The sequence below is a fragment of the Pelobates fuscus genome, chromosome 3, assembly GCF_036172605.1.
Source record: "Pelobates fuscus isolate aPelFus1 chromosome 3, aPelFus1.pri, whole genome shotgun sequence".
NCBI lineage: Eukaryota > Metazoa > Chordata > Amphibia > Anura > Pelobatidae > Pelobates > Pelobates fuscus.
The window spans coordinates 249,316,835-249,335,000 of record NC_086319.1 but is presented as its reverse complement, the minus strand read 5'-3'; the positions used below and the strand labels follow the sequence as shown (position 1 = coordinate 249,335,000).

At 42.2% G+C, this 18,166-nt stretch overlaps 1 protein-coding gene across 1 annotated transcript in view; it reads left to right on the top strand.

Moving 5' to 3' along the window:
- The first annotated feature begins 843 nt into the window (after nucleotides 1-843).
- Nucleotides 844-18,166, top strand: part of CEP41 (centrosomal protein 41) — a 32,773-nt gene continuing 15,450 nt past the window's right edge. Inside the window, exons 1-4 of the mRNA XM_063445467.1 lie at nucleotides 844-948; nucleotides 3,134-3,197; nucleotides 11,103-11,150; nucleotides 17,678-17,739. Of these exons, the coding sequence (XP_063301537.1) occupies nucleotides 916-948; nucleotides 3,134-3,197; nucleotides 11,103-11,150; nucleotides 17,678-17,739 (207 nt within the window). The 5' untranslated portion in view covers nucleotides 844-915. The remainder of the gene's footprint in view (nucleotides 949-3,133; nucleotides 3,198-11,102; nucleotides 11,151-17,677; nucleotides 17,740-18,166) is intronic.

Here is an 18,166-nt window from a genome sequence, read left to right as displayed (position 1 = left end):
CGGTTAACCTCAACGTTCTAATGGGGCCAAGAGGTTAACCAGCAGCACACTTCTCTACTGGGTGGTCGGCCGTTCGGTAGTTTTATTCGGTACATAAAAAGGGAACAGCATAGAGTCCACATGAACGGAGAAACAAGAATACAACTAACGAATGAAGAAAAAGGGTTACTCCAGTCCAAGACAGAGGGATCTGTCACAGAAAGAATTAATTCAATGCTTTCCTATGGAGAGGTCTAAGGCGCATACAGCATTTGCCGCACATGTGCATTAGTACCTGCTCTTCGTGTGACGGAGGCGGACCTGCAACTCAGCACCAAGGGACATTGGCGCTGGGATCAGGTACTAAATAAAGGGAGTTTAGTCCTTAATTTACCACCGCAGAGTGGTGCGAGAGAAGGGGGAGGCAGAGGGAGCTATAGTGCCAGTAATACAGCTTTGTGTTCCTGGCACTCATAGTATCCCTTTAAGAAGACTGCTAGTTCCTGTAGTGATTCTGGTGACGAACTATATGGCACACATTATTTTCCGTGATAACGATTATTTTTTACGCCCTTGGGAGTGATAGGGTTTCTGGAGAATGGCGCAGTTATCAGATATTGATAAGAAGTAGTGTGATGGAGAACTATCCCACCAGACCCATCCTGTCCCCCGGGCAGCCGGGCGGGAACTGGTCAGACAAGGCACCAGCAAGAACACAGCGTCCATTGTCACCTAGCAACCGCCGTGAACTGTCACGGACATCAGAAGTCACGCCCACGCAAGAGTAACGGCCTCTGTGATTGGTTGTCAGTCTGCACTCGGCCAATCCGCGGACAAGGTGTTGGCACGTGTGGAAGTTGAAGCCGCCGGAGAAGGAGGGCAGTTGTGTGTGCGGCTGCTGTGCAGGCAGTTTGAATAAAAAATAAATAAGGAATCATGTCGGCCAGGAGGAATATCGGCGATCCCGAGGTGAGAGCTTGACCTACGCGTGGATACTGCATGGTATCCGGCTCAGTGCGGCTCCCTTATCGAGCTGCTGGCAGTTATATGCTGTGTGTACCTGGGACTGCTTTATAAGGGATTTATTCACTAAACCGCGAGTCAAACCCACACCGTGTCATTTAAATATGTAGTCAAACCATGACTTCAGCTGGGCTGGAGAATGTGTCCAAATCCGCTGTTTTAGCCTAAACTATATTATTATTATTATTATTATTAATTCCCTGTAATTCACTATTTAGTGGGTAAATGATTCTATTTTAAAAGGGTTTAGTAATACACCATCTATAGTCTGCTATCACTACTATGAGTAATAATCAATTCACAATATGTATTGCACAGTTTAGTTGATCAAACAGTAAGATACATACTATTTTTTTTACACTTGTCACAACATACAAACACACACATAAATTGGGTTTCTCAGTACCCCATATTAACTAATCGGTAGTCAGAATCAATTGCTACTCTATTACCTCTAGTAACACTTATGGCAGTGTGGGTCTTAATAATGCAGCAGGTAGGCATGCAATTTCCTGCCTGCTTCTTCCCACATCATTGGATGTTGAGGAAATATTTTATAATTGTAAGCCGGTAGCCGATCCAGTTGCCATTCAGTGGCTGAAAGTATCAGCTGACCACTCTCAACTAATGAATGGCACACTGTGCAAAGAAATGTACATAAAGTTGATATTAGCCAGCCCAGAGCTCTTATTCCTGGCTGGGTGATGACACTGGCCCACAGGTGGAGTTACAGCTCCGGCAACCAACGGTTTAAACTCTGTACGAACGCTGCACATACAGTCGCTAGGCACCATGGCCACTTTAAATCACTGAAGTGGTAAAGAAGCTCCAAATTGCCCATTAGAGTTGCAAAAATTTCTTTTCACTATTTATTTTTAAATTAATAAAAAAAAATTTCACTACTGACATATTGGGCACAAGTAACTGCCAGCTTACCCCCCTCCCCCAAAACCTTTTTAAAGTGATAGTATAGTGCTCGGGAATACAAAGCTGTATTCGTAGCACTATACTTCCCTTGCGCCCAACCCTGGCTTTGTATGGTTTAATAAACGTTTACTGTACTTGCCTGATTCCAGCACAGATCTCACTCGGCACTGAGTGGTCGCTCTTCCCTCTCCGACACCACACAATGTTCTTTGTTACAAGAGCATAATAATAAACTTTTTTGATTCTGTAGAACAAGCATGTCAAACTAAAAGGCTAGCACAGGCCATATAATCAAGGTTTAAGTTTATGTGGGCCACACAAAAAACAAACCTTAAATATTCATAGAAACGTAGGTTTGTTTTAAAAAGTACAGTATAAAAAAAACAGCGTCCCCCCTCTGTACTAATTCACAGCCCTCCCTCTGTACTAAATCCCAGCACCCCCCTCTAGTAAACCCCAGCCCTTGTTTAAAACAAAAAACAATATTATGTATTCATTGCTCCCTACCTTTGGGAGTTGGTGTGGTACCTCTCCCTAATCTTTTCTTGGGAGCTCAGGCTTACTGCTCCTCACTGCTCCCGCGCGTGCAATTTTGTGATACCGGGTTCAGGAATATGACATTATATTCCGTCGCCCGGCTTCACTTCAGACGGCGTGCGCGAAGCAGCAGTGAGGAGCAAAAAGACTGAGCTCCCTCGCTGCGACTAGAGATCTCTCCCCCGGCCGGGTAAATTAGCAGGGTAGGCACCTGCCATGTTGGGAGAGCAGATTCCTACTAGCTCGCGGGCCGCAAAAATATTCATTGTGGGCCATGAGTTTGACATGCTTGCTGTAGAATAATAAATCTGGAAGAATTTACTGTAGTAGAACTTTAAGGAAACCATAGCTTGGAAATTGATCTGGGAAATAGAACATGGAAGCAAGGATTTCATTATTTTTTTTTTTTTTAAATGACCTATTTGAAATTAAACTTGTTATATAATTGGTTGATTCTAGCCAATGAAAATTCAGCTAGTATTGAAAGATTGGTAAGGGACCAAAGAATCAACAGAAGAGCACAAACCAGTAGAAGCCTAAATTCTGCCATAAAGGGAAGAGATATTTGAAATGCAGTAAATGTTCTGTTTTATATAAATAATACTTCAGTCTAAATGTTGAATACTGAAATGTGTTGCAGTATAATAAAAACTATTTTTTCTTTCAGATTTTAAAGAAGAGAATTCCCCAGAATCCAAAATACGTGCATGTCAAGACAAGACTGGATACTGGTCAGTAAATTACCAATGTATCCCTTTCCCTTAACATAGGAAATGTGAACATGGTGTAGAGCAACTTTAAGCCACCTTTAACTAAAAAGGCTATTCACTAAAACGAAAATTCAGGGTTAATTCAAAGTGAATTTCAAAAGTAAACATAGAAAACATAGCTAAATAGAGATTTTTTCCAGTTCGACTACTTTACCCTTAAATCTGAAATTCACATTGAATTATCACTAGTGAATAACCTTGTATGAAATGTTTTCCTCAACAAAGAGTGCTAAGTGGACTCTTAGTATGACATACAGATGACATTTTATTTTTGTTGTTTAAACTAAGGTTGTGTGTACAATGACAGGTATGCTTTTTAAAGGAACAATATGGTGTTTTTAACACTATAGGGTCAGGAATACATGTTTGTGTTCCTGACCCTATAGTGTTAAAAACACCATCTAGCTTCCTTGCCGTCCTAAATATTGTAAAATATTACCGTTATGCCAGTCTGCTGGTGCTGGCTCTGCCTCTTTGGCTGACATCATCAGAAGTGGTGATCTCAGCCATTCACACTGCCTTCCCATAGGAAAGCATTGTATTGGCTGAGCTTGTCAAGGAGGTAGATCAGGGGCAGAGGCACAGCATAAGTCAAACACAGCCCTGGCCAATAAGCCTCTCTTCATAGATATGCATTGAATCAATGCATCTCTGTGAGGAAAGTTCAGTGTCTCCATGCAGAGGGTGGAGACATTGAATGGCAATGCTGCACGCTGTGCAACTCTGCAACAGGAAGCACCTCTAGCAGCCATCTGAGGAGTGGCCCATGGAGTTATCATTAGGCTGTAATGTAAACACTGCCTTTTCCATGAAAAAGCAGTGTTTACTGCAAAAAGCCTGAAGGGAATAATTCTTTTGACTATAGTGTACCTTTAAGTTATAAGCCTTGGAAAAAAATATTAAAACTGTTGCACACATATCCAAAACAAGATTCCGTTCACAGTGTATATAATATCTGTTTAAATAGAAATTATTTTTAAATGATCAAAATTGTTTAACTCCAGAAACAATGGGCTGTCCAGATAGTTGATCAAACTACCATCAGAGATTTCTGCATTGCAAAAGATTAATCATCCACAATTAAATGGAGACAAGATCCATTCTAGGAAACAAATGTGTTCTGTTTCCTTTGTATTGGTAGATGAAGTTGTTTTCTTTTCCCACAGGCAAGTTGAATAAATACAGTCATGATGCACTAATTAACTTTTCACAATAGTTTTTTGACAAATGCACTCTGAAATTTTCTGCTAAACTATAACATTGACAGTGGTTTACTCTTGGCAACGTTTATTTTTAAAAACTGACCATTAAGTGATATCTGCTTGACTGAAGAGTGAAGTAATTTTTGCTCAGTCAAGCACTCTCATCATTTATCTTACAATGATGAGATCCTTTGATTAAAAAGTTTCTGTCAATGCAGGTATTTGGCACCAAAATAAAGCACCTCTTAAAATGGCAACTTGAAGCCTACCTCATTCTTTTTCTTTTGACCAGTTAGAGAGAAGGATTGTGTGTGCACTAAGGAGGTAACTTAGGCAGCTATAACCTATTATATAAGTGTCTTAGTTAAAATAAAATTCTAGTGTTTACTTTTTATATGTAGATAATGCTTAAAATTGGCTTTGTTTTTGATGCTGTAGTTACAGGGACACTAGTCACCAAAACAACTTTACCTCAATGAAGCAGTTTGGCTGTATAGATCATGCCCTGCAGTCTCTTAGCTCTGTTCTCTGCCATGAAGGAGTTAAATATTTTTTGTTTATGCAGCCCTAGCCATACCTCCCCTGTCTGTGACGGACACAGCCTGCGTGAAAACAAAAATGGTTTCATTTTCAATCAGATGTAACTTATTTCAGAAGTTTTTTTGTTTTTTTTCCTGCTCTTTTAAGTACATACAGGAGGCTCCTGGTGGGTCTAGCAAGCTTTTAACAGAGCACGAGTGTAAACATTAGACAACTCTGTACAGGAAGTGTTTAGGAAGACTGTGCAAGTCACATGCAGGGAGGTGAAACTAGGGCAGCATAAACAACGTGATTGAACTTCTGAATGGTAGAGATTTGAGCAGTGAGACTGCAGGGGCATAATCTATACATCAAAAGTGCTTTATTAAGTTCAACAAAGAACCACATTTTTGCCTTATTTTTCCACGTTTTATATGGATTCCTTGGTGTATGTGTCTGCTGTATACAACAGCTTTGAAACACAATTCAGGAAGAGGTGCAAAGCCAGTGAACCATTCATGGACAGCTGTTTCATTGTTGCAACTCATCAGCATGAGGTTGGTTACTGGCTTGCTATGGAGGCTTGGCATTACTTGTAAAGCAAATACCAAAAGCCAGTAACCAACCTCATGCTGATGCGTTGCATTAACGACACAGCTGTCCATGAGTGATATTATGCACACGCTCACTTTCTTATTCTCTCTCTCTCTCTCTCAACTCAAAGAATTTCGTACTTTCTATTTTATAATAGCACCTGACTTATTTTAGTTACATTATATGATCATACGTTGCATAAGCCTGCCACAACACCAATGTACTCTTATAAAACCTACCTACTTTGGAAAGCATTTTTTGCTGAGACTCTCTGCAGTGCAAGGTTAAATATGGCTCTAAAATGAGGCACCTGTGACAGGGAAGGTCCATGGTTAGTCTGTCATAGACCCTCTAGGCTTGTAGTGGCGAGTACCTTTTAAGATAAAGCTAGTAACATGGGACTTCATATATTAAGCCCTGCATGTGTGTGCGTATATACTTGATCTGAAAGGTACTTGCCTCTACAGGCCTGGATGGTCCATGGCACAGTTGTTTGCCTAGGGGTTATGCTCCTCGGCTGACCCTAACACCAAAGCCTGCATCCCTCTATCAGCACATTGGGCCATGCGGGAGAGTGGAGACAGAAGGAAGAGAGAGCTGAAGCCCACTCCATTAAGCCAGCCTCCACTGCACACCAGGAAGGTTAAAGGTATGGATGTAGGAGGGTGACTAAAATATGCATGTTGTGTCTTTTCGTGTGTATGTGTCGCTGTGTTTCCTTGTGTATATCTGTGTGTGTGTAAGTGTCACAGATGTGTCAGTATGTGTGAATACACGCAGTGATGAGAAAATGGTAGATCTCCACCTGGCAAAGCATATAGTCACCATATAAAAGCAAGAAAGACAGGTCCCCCAGCCTTCCTTCTTGCTTTTATATGTACTTTCATTCATTAAAAAAAAATTTCGAGGTTTTTTTATATTAAAAACTTACCTCCGTTCCAGCGCCGAGCTCCCCGCTAGGCCGCGCCCCCTTTTTCGTCAAAATGACGAAATCGCGGGGCCCAATGGGACGGCTTCGCGCTGCACCAATCGCGTTCTTCATAGAGCGGCATTGAATGCCGCCCTATGAAGAACCTGAGCGCTTTACCGCGCATGTGCGTGGAATGCGCGTTCGCGAGCTGAGCTGTCTGACTGACCGCTCGGCTCGCTTTCTAAAATTATCAATAAGGGGGGGGACCTGCTGTCCCCCCCCGGCCCCCACCCCTGTGCGGCGGGTGGGGGCCCTAAAATTATCAATGGGGGGGGACGACCTACTGTCCCCCCCCGGCCCCCACCCCTGTGCGGCGGGTGGGGGCCCTAAAATTCTCAATGAGGGGGGGGACCTACTGCCCCCCCCGGCCCCCACCCCTGAGCGGCGGGTGGGGGCCCTAAAATTATCAATGAGGGGGGGACCTACTGTCCCCCCCCCCCCGGCCCCCACCCCTGTGCGGCGGGTGGGGGCCCTAAAATTATCAATAAGGGGGGGGACCTACTGTCCCCCCCCGGCCCCCACCCCTGTGCGGCGGGTGGGGGCCCTAAAATTATCAATGAGGGGGGGGGGGACCTACTGTCCCCCCCCGGCCCCCACCCCTGTGCGGCGGGTGGGGACCCTAAAATTCTCAATGAGGGGGGGGACCTACTGCCCCCCCCGGCCCCCACCCCTGAGCGGCGGGTGGGGGCCCTAAAATTATCAATGAGGGGGGGGACCTACTGTCCCCCCCCGGCCCCCACCCCTGTGCGGCAGGTGGGGGCCCTAAAATTATCAATAAGGGGGGGGACCTATTGTCCCCCCTGGCCCCCACCCCTGAGCGGTGGGTGGGGGCCCTAAATACAAAGGGGGGGGGGACCCTAGTTAACCCTTCCCCCCCCCCCCCAAAAAAAATATCTCCCTACCTACCCCCCTCACCCTAAAAATAATGAGGGGGGACCATTAACTAAAAACCTGTAAAAAAAAAGAAAAAATAAGGTAAAATCAACTTACCATTCGATGTTTTCTTCTAAAATCTTCTTTCTTCAGCCCCAAAAAAGGCCAAATAAAAATCCATAATAACCGACGCAATTAAAAAAAAAAAAAAAAAAAAAACGAGCGCAAAAAAAGAATCCATCTTCACCCATGGAGGGCTCCGCCCAGACTGAGCTCTGCAGGGCGGGGGAAGGCTTATAAAGCCTTGCCCCGCCCTGCAATTAGGCTAAGAACACTCTGATTGGTGGGTTTAAACCAATCAGAGTGCTCTTTGTCATTTTACAAGCGTGGGAAAGTTCTTTGGAATTTTCCCACGCTTGTAAAATGACACAGAGCACTGTGATTGGATGGATTTCAAGCCATCCAATCACAGTGCTCTGTGTCATTTTACAAGCGTGGGAAAATTCCAAAGAACTTTCCCACGCTTGTAAAATGACAAAGAGCACTCTGATTGGTTTAAACCCACCAATCAGAGTGTTCTTAGCCTAATTGCAGGGCGGGGCAAGGCTTTATAAGCCTTCCCCACCCTGCGGAGCTCAGTCTGCGCGGAGCCCTCCATGGGTGAAGATGGATTCTTTTTTTGCGCTCGTTTTTTATTTATTTATTTTTTTTAAAATTGCGTCGGTTATTATGGATTTTTATTTGGCCTTTTTTGGGGCTGAAGAAAGAAGATTTTAGAAGAAAGAAAACATCGAATGGTAAGTTTTTTTTTTATCTCTTTTCTTTTTTTTTTTTTTTTTTTTTTTTTTTTACAGGTTTTTAGTTAATGTTCCCCCCCTCATTATTTTTAGGGTGAGGGGGGTAGGTAGGGAGATATTTTTTTTTTTGGGGGGGGGGGTGGGGGGGAGGGTTAACTAGGGTCCCCCCCCCTCCTTTGTATTTAAGGCCCCCACCCACCGCTCAGGGGTGGGGGCCGGGGGGGACAGTAGGTCCCCCCCCTTATTGATAATTTTAGGGCCCCCACCCGCCGCACAGGGGTGGGGGCCGGGGGGGACAGTAGATCCCCCCCCCCTTATTGATCATTTTAGGGCCCCCACCCACCGCTCAGGGGTGGGGGCCGGGGGGGACAATAGGTCCCCCCCTTATTGATCCTTTTAGGGCCCCCACCCGCCGCACAGGGGTGGGGGCCGGGGGGGGACAGTAGGTCCCCCCCCTCATTGATAATTTTAGGGCCCCCACCCGCCGCACAGGGGTGGGGGCCGGGGGGGACAGTAGGTCCCCCCCCTTATTGATCATTTTAGGGCCCCCACCCACCGCTCAGGGGTGGGGGCCGGGGGGGACAATAGGTCCCCCCTTATTGATCATTTTAGGGCCCCCACCCGCCGCACAGGGGTGGGGGCCGGGGGGGGACAGTAGGTCCCCCCCTCATTGATAATTTTAGGGCCCCCACCCGCCGCACAGGGGTGGGGGCCGGGGGGGGGACAGTAGGTCCCCCCCTTATTGATAATTTTAGGGCCCCCACCCGCCGCACAGCGGTGGGGGCCGGGGGGGGGAAGGAGAGTAGGTCTCCCCCCCCCCCCCCCTTCAACCACTATTGTGGACAGTAAGCGTCCCTGTGGGTTCGGGCTTCAGCTGTCAGCTGAAGCCACGCCCACAGCAGTGCTGACAGGCTATCAGCACACAAAGCGCGTTCACAGTGCTTTGTGTGCTGATAGCCCGTCTGATGCATTCACCCAGAATGCATCGGACGAGAGGCCTTTTTAGGGCCTCTGAACTCGGAAGTCCCTCTGGTGGCCGTCTGACTGCAACAAGAGGTGTTCCAAGCTTCCAATGTAAACACTGGAAATACAGTGCTTACAAGAAAAAGGCTCCGGGTAGCTGTAGCACTCACCTGAACAACCTCATTAAGCTGAAGTTGTTCAGGTGACTATAGTGTCCCTTTAATGGATCTACTGTTTGGTCAACTGTGCTCTATAGGGGTCCTCCCCTCACTGGGTAGTTGTGTGATTGGCACATGGCTGCCCCCAGCCCTCCACTTAGTCCTACAGCTGCTAGAATGGGGGTGCAGGGCTTCCAGGAGAAGCTCAAGCGAAGCTGTCCTGGTACAGTGGTGCTGGTGGAGCTGCAGAAAGTGGACAAGGGCAGCCTGGTGGGGGATGGCTGGCAGAGATCTCCTTCAGACCACACTATGACTACCATTGACGCCAATAACTGCCTGCACCAGCTGAACAGAAGCTTGTACACTGCCTGATATAACTGGGTAAGTGGGGGCCAATAAGGCTTCGTACTTGGTTCCCTGTCCACATTGGCCATGGCCTGTTTCACTATCAACATTCAGTTCCTCGTCTTCTTCAGTAGTGTTCTGGACAAGCCCCTGCTGCATGAGTGGCTGACTCAACAATCCATGGTCCGATAGACCACCCAGCACATCATCAGCTATATCTACAGCGATGGTCCCTACCCCCCAATGTCTGGTTTGTACCCCCGTGTTCACAGCACGCTACATCTGCCTGGCACTGCTCAGGTTTCATATTAATTGCTTGAACAAGGAGCAAAACCACAAAAGTACATAGAAAAGGATGTTTACTACATGGGTCAAATTAATAGGCTCTCATAAACAGTATCAATGCATAAAAAAGACAATAAATGTCCAATAAAGAATACAATGCAATATCTATAAGTTATTAAGTTGCATACAAGCAAACTGCATAATGCATAAGAAATTATATATGAGTATACAAGACAACTATATGAGATGCTGAATTCCATAACCCCCCCCCAAAAAAAAATTACACAAAGACAACATACCAGACTTAGTGAGAAGAAGGACAAGAGTCAACCAATACACCCCCAATGTTTCGGCAGAATGCATTTATCAAGGGAGCCTGGTTTCATATTAAGGCGTAACCCCCATATATTCCTTGTCCCCCTCCCTCCAAATCTTGTGTGTACCAGTTGAATGGCATACTGCACCTTTTTGGCATTGCTTAGGTTCTACATCAAGGTATGCCCCTCTCCCCCACCGATAGGAGGTTAGTGCGCATGCACGGCAAATCACGGCCCAGTGCCAATCCGCATCTCCTTCTTGTATCTCCATGGGGAGCATTTAGCTTCTCTATGCACGTGAAAAAGATTTCAGCACAGATGTGAGCTCCTTGTGGATAAAGCAACTGGAGCTGAAAGATGATGGCGGTGCTTAAGGGGGGACTTTCTTCTGCTTCCCCCTTGTGCCATTGTGTTCTCCTGAAGATAACAGAACCATTTTAACCAATATTAACCCCACCTATGTTCTGATGCCAATGCTTTGGCAGTGAAGTCAATATGTCAGCATCAGGGAGGAGGATTGCCCTGTTTAGCGACATGTTCACAAGTTGGTCAGAGAGGGATGGTAACACATACACAAAGGCATGCAGCTCTGGAACACTGTAAAAGAGGCAAGTATGAATATAACGGCAGATAAAGCAATTGAATATAGAATTTATCACTATTATAAAGTATATACTTACTGCCATAGGAACTGTGTTATAGCAAGTTGAACCTGGCATGACAGGTTCACTGTATATGTGTCACTCTTGTTCAGTAGCAATGACCTCATAGTAATAATCACCTACATATATAAAAGCATACAGTAGATTTTGTAACTCACTAGCATAATGTCTCTCTCTCCAGGTAGCAGCATGACCAAATATTTGGAAAGGATAGAAGAGATCAAGCGAAGTAAGTAAATTTCCTACTTTCATAACAACTCAACTTACTGGTTAAAGGGACACTCTAGACATCCATAACCACTTCATCTCATCCAAGTGGTTATAATGCCTGGAGTTCCCTGGTACCATCTTAGTGTTAGAAGTGTTATACACGTAGTAATGTTTTTCAGGTAGTGTTCTTTTGTATGTCCTTACTGCACCACTAAAATCATTATACAGCAGAAAACTAATATTTACTGGTGGCCTACTTTCCATTTTGGAGGGAATGTGCAAGCCAAGCAATTATGAAAAATCCTCCAAAATAAATAACACTCAATACAGTACAACCCATTCTGTTTTTTGGGGTGCCTGGAGCTAGGATCTTTCCATGGCCACTAGTGTTGCTTAAATACACAACACTTCTGCGCTTCTTAAAACTGGATAAATAAGCCAATACCAGTTTAACTGCAGCCTCCAGTTTGAAATTCACTTTGAATCCCAACAATTATTGCATTAACCCTGATAGAGAGGAGGAGAAAAAAAACAGTGTTTCTGGTCTCCCCCCTCCTGTGCAAGGTTTGCTGTGGTTGACACTTACCTGGAAGCCCGGGCTGTATTTGTCTTCTTGCATAAGAAAAGCGAGATGCCAATGTAGGCATTCGTTCGTTGGCTGAGATTGTCAGCTGAGTGCTCTCAGCCAGTGAATGAGCACTCATGCACCTTATAAGCTCAACTGTCTTCCCCATCTCAAGAAGACTGGGTAAAAAAAAGTGTGTTTTTTTTCAGTGTGACTCAAGTATCAAACTGTGCAGGAATGGTTTGACAAATTCTGCTGGCACCTACTACTACAGCTGGGTCCAGTGGCTATTGACTTGGAGTGTTCCTTTAATTATGTGGTTTCCAAAGAAATTGCATGTCCTTTTAACAAATGGTATAAAACATAGGTTCAAACTTATTTGCTGCACACAAATCACATTTATAGAATATTTCCAATATGATCCATATGAAGCAATACATTTGAAAGAACTAATTTATTTATATGTTTGAAACAAAAGGCTACGTCTACAGTTTTAAAATATTGATATAACATTTCCAAGTACAATAATATGGCCTGGCCTATATAAACATTTTATATACCAATGATGATTTGTCTACAATAATTATCTTTTGTATCTCACATCAAAGCATGTTGTGTGTGTGTTTTTTTTTTTTTTTTATTTCCCATCTTTAATTCTATTTTAAATAATCTATAAAAAAAAAATATATATATAGATTACATAAAAGTAGTTGTTCGTTCGCATTCATACAGGGGAGCTTGATAGAGAGCAGAGGAGACCATATATTTAAACGAATCATAAAATCGGTTTTGCAAAGGGAGAAAGCTCCTATAATTTCCAGTACTTGATTAAAGGATTGTGCCTAGAATGATATGCACTGATAATTAATTTGATTAAAAACACTTCTGGTCAATTTAAAATTACCTTGCTGTTTCCAATTTCTGGCAAGACAGATCTTAGATGCAAGTATGCTGTGTGTAAATAATTGTAGTTGGTATTTCTTCCATTTTTGTAATCCTATTTGAAAAAGGAACATTTGTGGGGTCAAACAAACTTATTTTCATAATAATGTATTAAACATTATAATAATTTTTTTGTTTTAAATCAGTTAAATCCTCACATTTCTGCCATATGTGGATACAGAGAGCCTCAAGCTTTGTTACACCTCCAGCAGTTATCAGAGTTATTTTTATCAAATTTATAAAGCATGTTAGTTTTAAATAACCTCTTTGCACACCCATTTGGATCTGAAGAAACCTTTAAAACCTGTTTATGAAGAGTTAAATGTGTAAACAGCAATTCCGAGGTCTTGCATTGTAGTCTGTACATTAATAGGCAGACACACAGGAGAAATCCATTGTTGAATGCATTCCCCATAGATGAATCTTTTGCAAAATTGGAAATGGAATATATGCATGTCCCAAAGAGGGAGAATCTGGGCTCCTTGATCAAATTAAAACTTGAAAGAAAGAGCCCAACAGGGTACGCTTACACGTTTAGTGCCTTCAGACACTTCCTTCGAGAATCCTATTTGCGCAAATGGTGAGTTTAAAAATCCTCAAGACGATTGAAAGGAACACAAAATCAATTACGTAACTAATTATCAATTAAAGCAGAACAGAAAGCACTTTCCCCCCATATTCTCTCTGGGCAAATCACTGTCAAAATAAAAGAAATGTTTGCAAATAAGGCTATAATGCAGAGAAAACTAAAAAGCAAACAAAAATATCTTAAGTATGTGATACACAGTATAACCATGTGTCCACAATAAACATATACTGTATCTGAAGGGAAAATATGATGCAATTTCAATATACAGAACTAAAAAATAGAGTAACATATTGCTGTTTAATAAATTAAAATCTAAGTTTGGAGAAAATAATATAGAAATATATTTGGATAAGCTGCAAGAGCAGTATTTGGGCAGCATAGAGTGGGGTCTCGGCCACCATTAGGCGTTTGCCCAAAATGCAATGGTGTTGACAATACATGCCCAATATGCTAACTTGGAACCTGGTGGAGTTACGCATCGAGCAGCAAACTCTGGTTGTGTCTGGTGTATTAGTGAAATGCTGCACATACCGACTTCAGTGATTTTAAAGTGGTCAAGATGCTTGAAGTGGGCTTGGTGCTTTGATTAAAGTTTTAATATCGACACCTCCTAAATTGCACTGTATACCACATGTATAAATTCCCATACAATGTAGCCAAGTTTATCAATGTGAAGATGGCGTGGTGAGGGACCAAGGCACAAGCTTCTTCCTCTTTGGGCACTACACACTAATTTATTAAAAATCTAGTTTTTGTAAATGGGATCCAGTTTTGAAATATCATAAACAGAGAAAAATCTGAAGTCTTGGATCCCCTTTAAAGAAATTGGCCCAGGCCCCACACACAGCCAAACAGACACACAGTCAGGCATACAAACACAGAGTGTAAAACTAACAGATGTCCAGGCGCTCCGTGGTGAATCCAATACAGATTTTTAATGGACACTAAAAGGCATTTTGACTCCAATGAGTCTTTATCAAGCCATATGACTCATTGGAGTTGAAAAGTTGCCATTCCCTGTTGAATAAAAAATTTGCATTGGATTCACAGAGTGCCATGACATCTGTTTTGTTTTACACTCTGTATTTTAGGTAATACCACCTTGGTTTATTAGGCACCTGAGGGTTCCAACATATCACGTAAGCAACAGAAAACACATGCAAACACACCTGCACAGATACACATCTTCCCTCTACAGTAACCAACCAAAGCTATCTACCCTCTCCTCCCTCTCTTGGTAGTACTACCTCAGATGCAGTATAGCTGTGCTGCTTCCTTTTCACAGTAGGACAGCAAGAACCCTGGCGCAGCCACACAGTTAATACCAGAGTGTGGCGATATGATAAAGCCCCTCCATATACTGCCCATATTTGAGCCCTTAGATATGTATCAAAGCACAGAGAATACTCTTTTAGGACTTGCTACAAGGTTAATGCAAACAGGAAGTGATACCTATGATAGAACATCCTCCACCACAGCCACCTGTGAAGGAGCTTGCAGGCTCCCATCTGATAAAGCGCTCCCTTTATTCCCCCAAACAGACTACTAAGCTCTACACATTCCCATGTGGGCAGCTCTGCTGGACAAGACCCTTTACAAGGGTACTACTTGTACCCTCTGTTGATGGCCCTGGGTGCAAACAATGTGTGTCCCAATCCTTTATTAAAAAATAATTCTTAAATTTTTCTTCCAGTTTCCTTCAATAATTTTCCTTACCTCTGCATTTAGAAACGTAGCATCCTTTTTGATATGTGTGTGTGTGTAACCTTTCTGTTTTAAATGTTCTTTTAACTTCTATACATTTTTCTCAAATGTGCTCAATAGAGCAACCGCATCTTAAGCAAATACATTTGCCAATAAGTACACCTCTGAAAGTATGTTGAGGATGGCAACAATTGGCTTACAAAAAGTATTGCCTGCTGTAAGTATTTTACTAAATATTGTCAGTCAATACAGACTTCAATTGTGGCTTACCTATTAAATTTAAATACTGTCATAGAAACTGATGAATCGCATACCAAATCGAATGTCATTAAAGGGATACTATAAACCTGTATTCCTAACACTATAGTTCCCTTTGCCTCCCCACTCCCTCGCGCCACCTCGGCAATAAAGGGTTAAAATCCTTTATCTACCTGATCACAGTGCTGTCGTCCCTCGGTGGAGTGTTGGTGCTCTGCATCCCTTTGGGGGACCTAATGCACATGTGTGGCGAGTACCGCAACTGCATTAGTCCCTCTGCATAGGAAAGCCTTTAATTAATGCTTTCCTATGGGAATTTCTCTGACACTGGATGTCCTCATGCAGAGTGTGAGGACATCCAAGGTCAGGCGACCAAAAGTTGCCTAGCAAGCAGCAGGTGCCTCTAGTGGCTGTCTGGTAGACTGCCACTGGAGGCAGACTTAGTGCTGCAATGTAAAAATGAGCTGAAGTGGTCTGGGTGCCCATCGTGTCCCTTAAGACCATGTTTATTATGGAGAGGAAAACCCGTTTAGGAATTCTATAGCCTATTATGAACACTAAATTCAATTAAGTTGTTATGGTGCCTTGGAGTACATTGGGGGTGTCAGGGCTGGATGAAGCACTTATAGTAAAAAAAAAAATACCACTGGTATATTTAGGGTTGTGATAGCCTAAGTGGGAACTTTTGGCACTAGGTAAAGGAGTATACCCCATATTTTACATTTAAGAGGACTTGGGTTTACCGGTATTCAAGATGCTGTGGACAATAACTCCTTTGACAGTGGTCAGACTTCCAGTACACCGCACATTGAAGACAACCCCTTCATCCAGCCTGCATTCCTCTTAAACAGAAAATGTGGGGTCTACTGTACTGTCCAGCATTTTAACCGACTTGGGTACTGCAGTGTGCTATGGAGCATTTCTGGTGCAATGTATTTGAAATACCTGTTTCCTGCCTAGGAGCAACCAGTTTTTGGGTCTTAGCCATGGGTTTATACTGACATTAAATTTTTTTTGCAATTGATGCTTTACAATATTTAACCCATTTGGTGAGAAATCTAGTCTTGCAGCACAATCATTTCTTTCTCGTTTAAATGTCCAAACAATTTGCAGTGCTCTTTTTACTGGCAGCTTAATAAATGATGTTTTGTTGCTGCCCAGAACTTAATTCCCTCAGGGAACATCAGGTTTCTCCTTTTTTTTTTTTTTTTTTTTCCCCTTGTTTCAACACTGGTTGGAACACACACAAATCTGTGTCTATTCTCATGTGCAGTATAATGTAGACATTTCTAGGTTGATTAGAATGGGCACTTTTGTGTATTGGTAAGGATTCCTCCTATCAATGTGAAATCAAATACTGGGTACAGTAATTCTGTCTGCTTTGAGAACAACTATGCGAATATGATGGCTGAAAGTATACAAATCTGATAAAACTGAACAAAAGATCTGGCTGTCCTTTGGTATGGCATAATGAGAGAATCTGGGGCTAGATTTAGGACATTTTAATACACTAACTGTGCTTAGTAGCTTCCTAAGATTCAGCTGTGCGTTGGGGCTTTTCCGCACCTTGCATTGAGTTATTAAACTTTATCAAAAAAATGTCCCAAAGCTCTGATGAAGCTCCCAGTCAGGCAGAACCAGGTATGTGTAATTTAGTCTAAAGGTTCTGGAATGTTGTTGATTGCCATGGTGTCTTAGAGTGGTATGCCTAAAGCAGTTTTAAATAATTGGCGTTGTTGTAAAGTGGGTTGGTGCATTCATGTTGAAAAGGGGATATCGCACATTCCTTTTTTATTTTTTTATTTTTTTTAGGTTCTGTATTGCTTCACATACATGCAAGATTGCATGAAATGTCATGAACTATTATACTTCTGGTAACCTGATTTGCTTATGTTTGATTTTTCAGTTTTCTCCCTTTTAGATACATGCATGGCCCTCAATCACCTCCTGTATTTGTCAAATGTTGTATTGTCTCAAACGTATTGTACCTTTGTTTACCTGTACCAATTATACCCATGTACAGCACTGCGTAATGTGTTCCTAATTTAGATATAAAGTATAATAATAATTAAAAATATGTAAGGCTTGTCATTTAGTTTTGTTTTTTGCAGTTGGTTGACTTTACCATGATATATATATTTTTTTTTTTTATATACCATTCTGCAGGATAATAACTTGCCTTTTTTGATATGCTTCATAAAAATATATTTTCCATTGCTGCACCTTTTTATATTCTGTTAGTCTGCTTATATGTCAACCTAATTTGGTAATTGGTCTAATTTGGGAGACATTTTCGTATTCTATCATATGTAAAATAAACGTTCACATTATCAAACCTATTAACATGTTGTTGGTTTTTTTTTTGTTTTTTTTTCTTGAAATATACCATTCGTGTAATTTAAATATGTGTTTTTCATGATCTGTTATATATCTCTCTTTCTTGGGCTATTGGGCACTCTCATTTCTTACCAACGTTTTTGTTTTGCAGATTATCGGTACAAAAAAGATGAATTGTTCAAGAGGATTAAGGTTACCACATTTGCCCAGCTGGTAATTGGCTTTTTTTCCTCTTCTCAATAAGGCAGTGTCAGTTTACAGTTTTACTTTTAGTGTCAATTTACTGTTTTGAAAATGTCTATCAATAAGGTTTTTTGTTGTTTAACTAAATCATGAGTTGACAATCAATTTACAACAATTAGTCCAAATTAGTGAAATTAAAGAGAAGAAACTGAAACTGAATTGAAACTTTCTTTTGAATTCTGATATATTTTTTAGTATTGAAAACAATTGTTGATTCCATAAATCAAAACCAGAAGATTTAGCAGTTCCCCTTTTGTGATCTAGAAAATATAAGATTGAGCATGTTTTTTTTTGTTTTTTGTTTTTTAAAATGAAGGTTTCTCTGCATTTTGTGTGCAGGAAACCGAAAACAATCTATTTTAAATAGATGTTAAGAGCTGCACATTTTAGCAAAGCC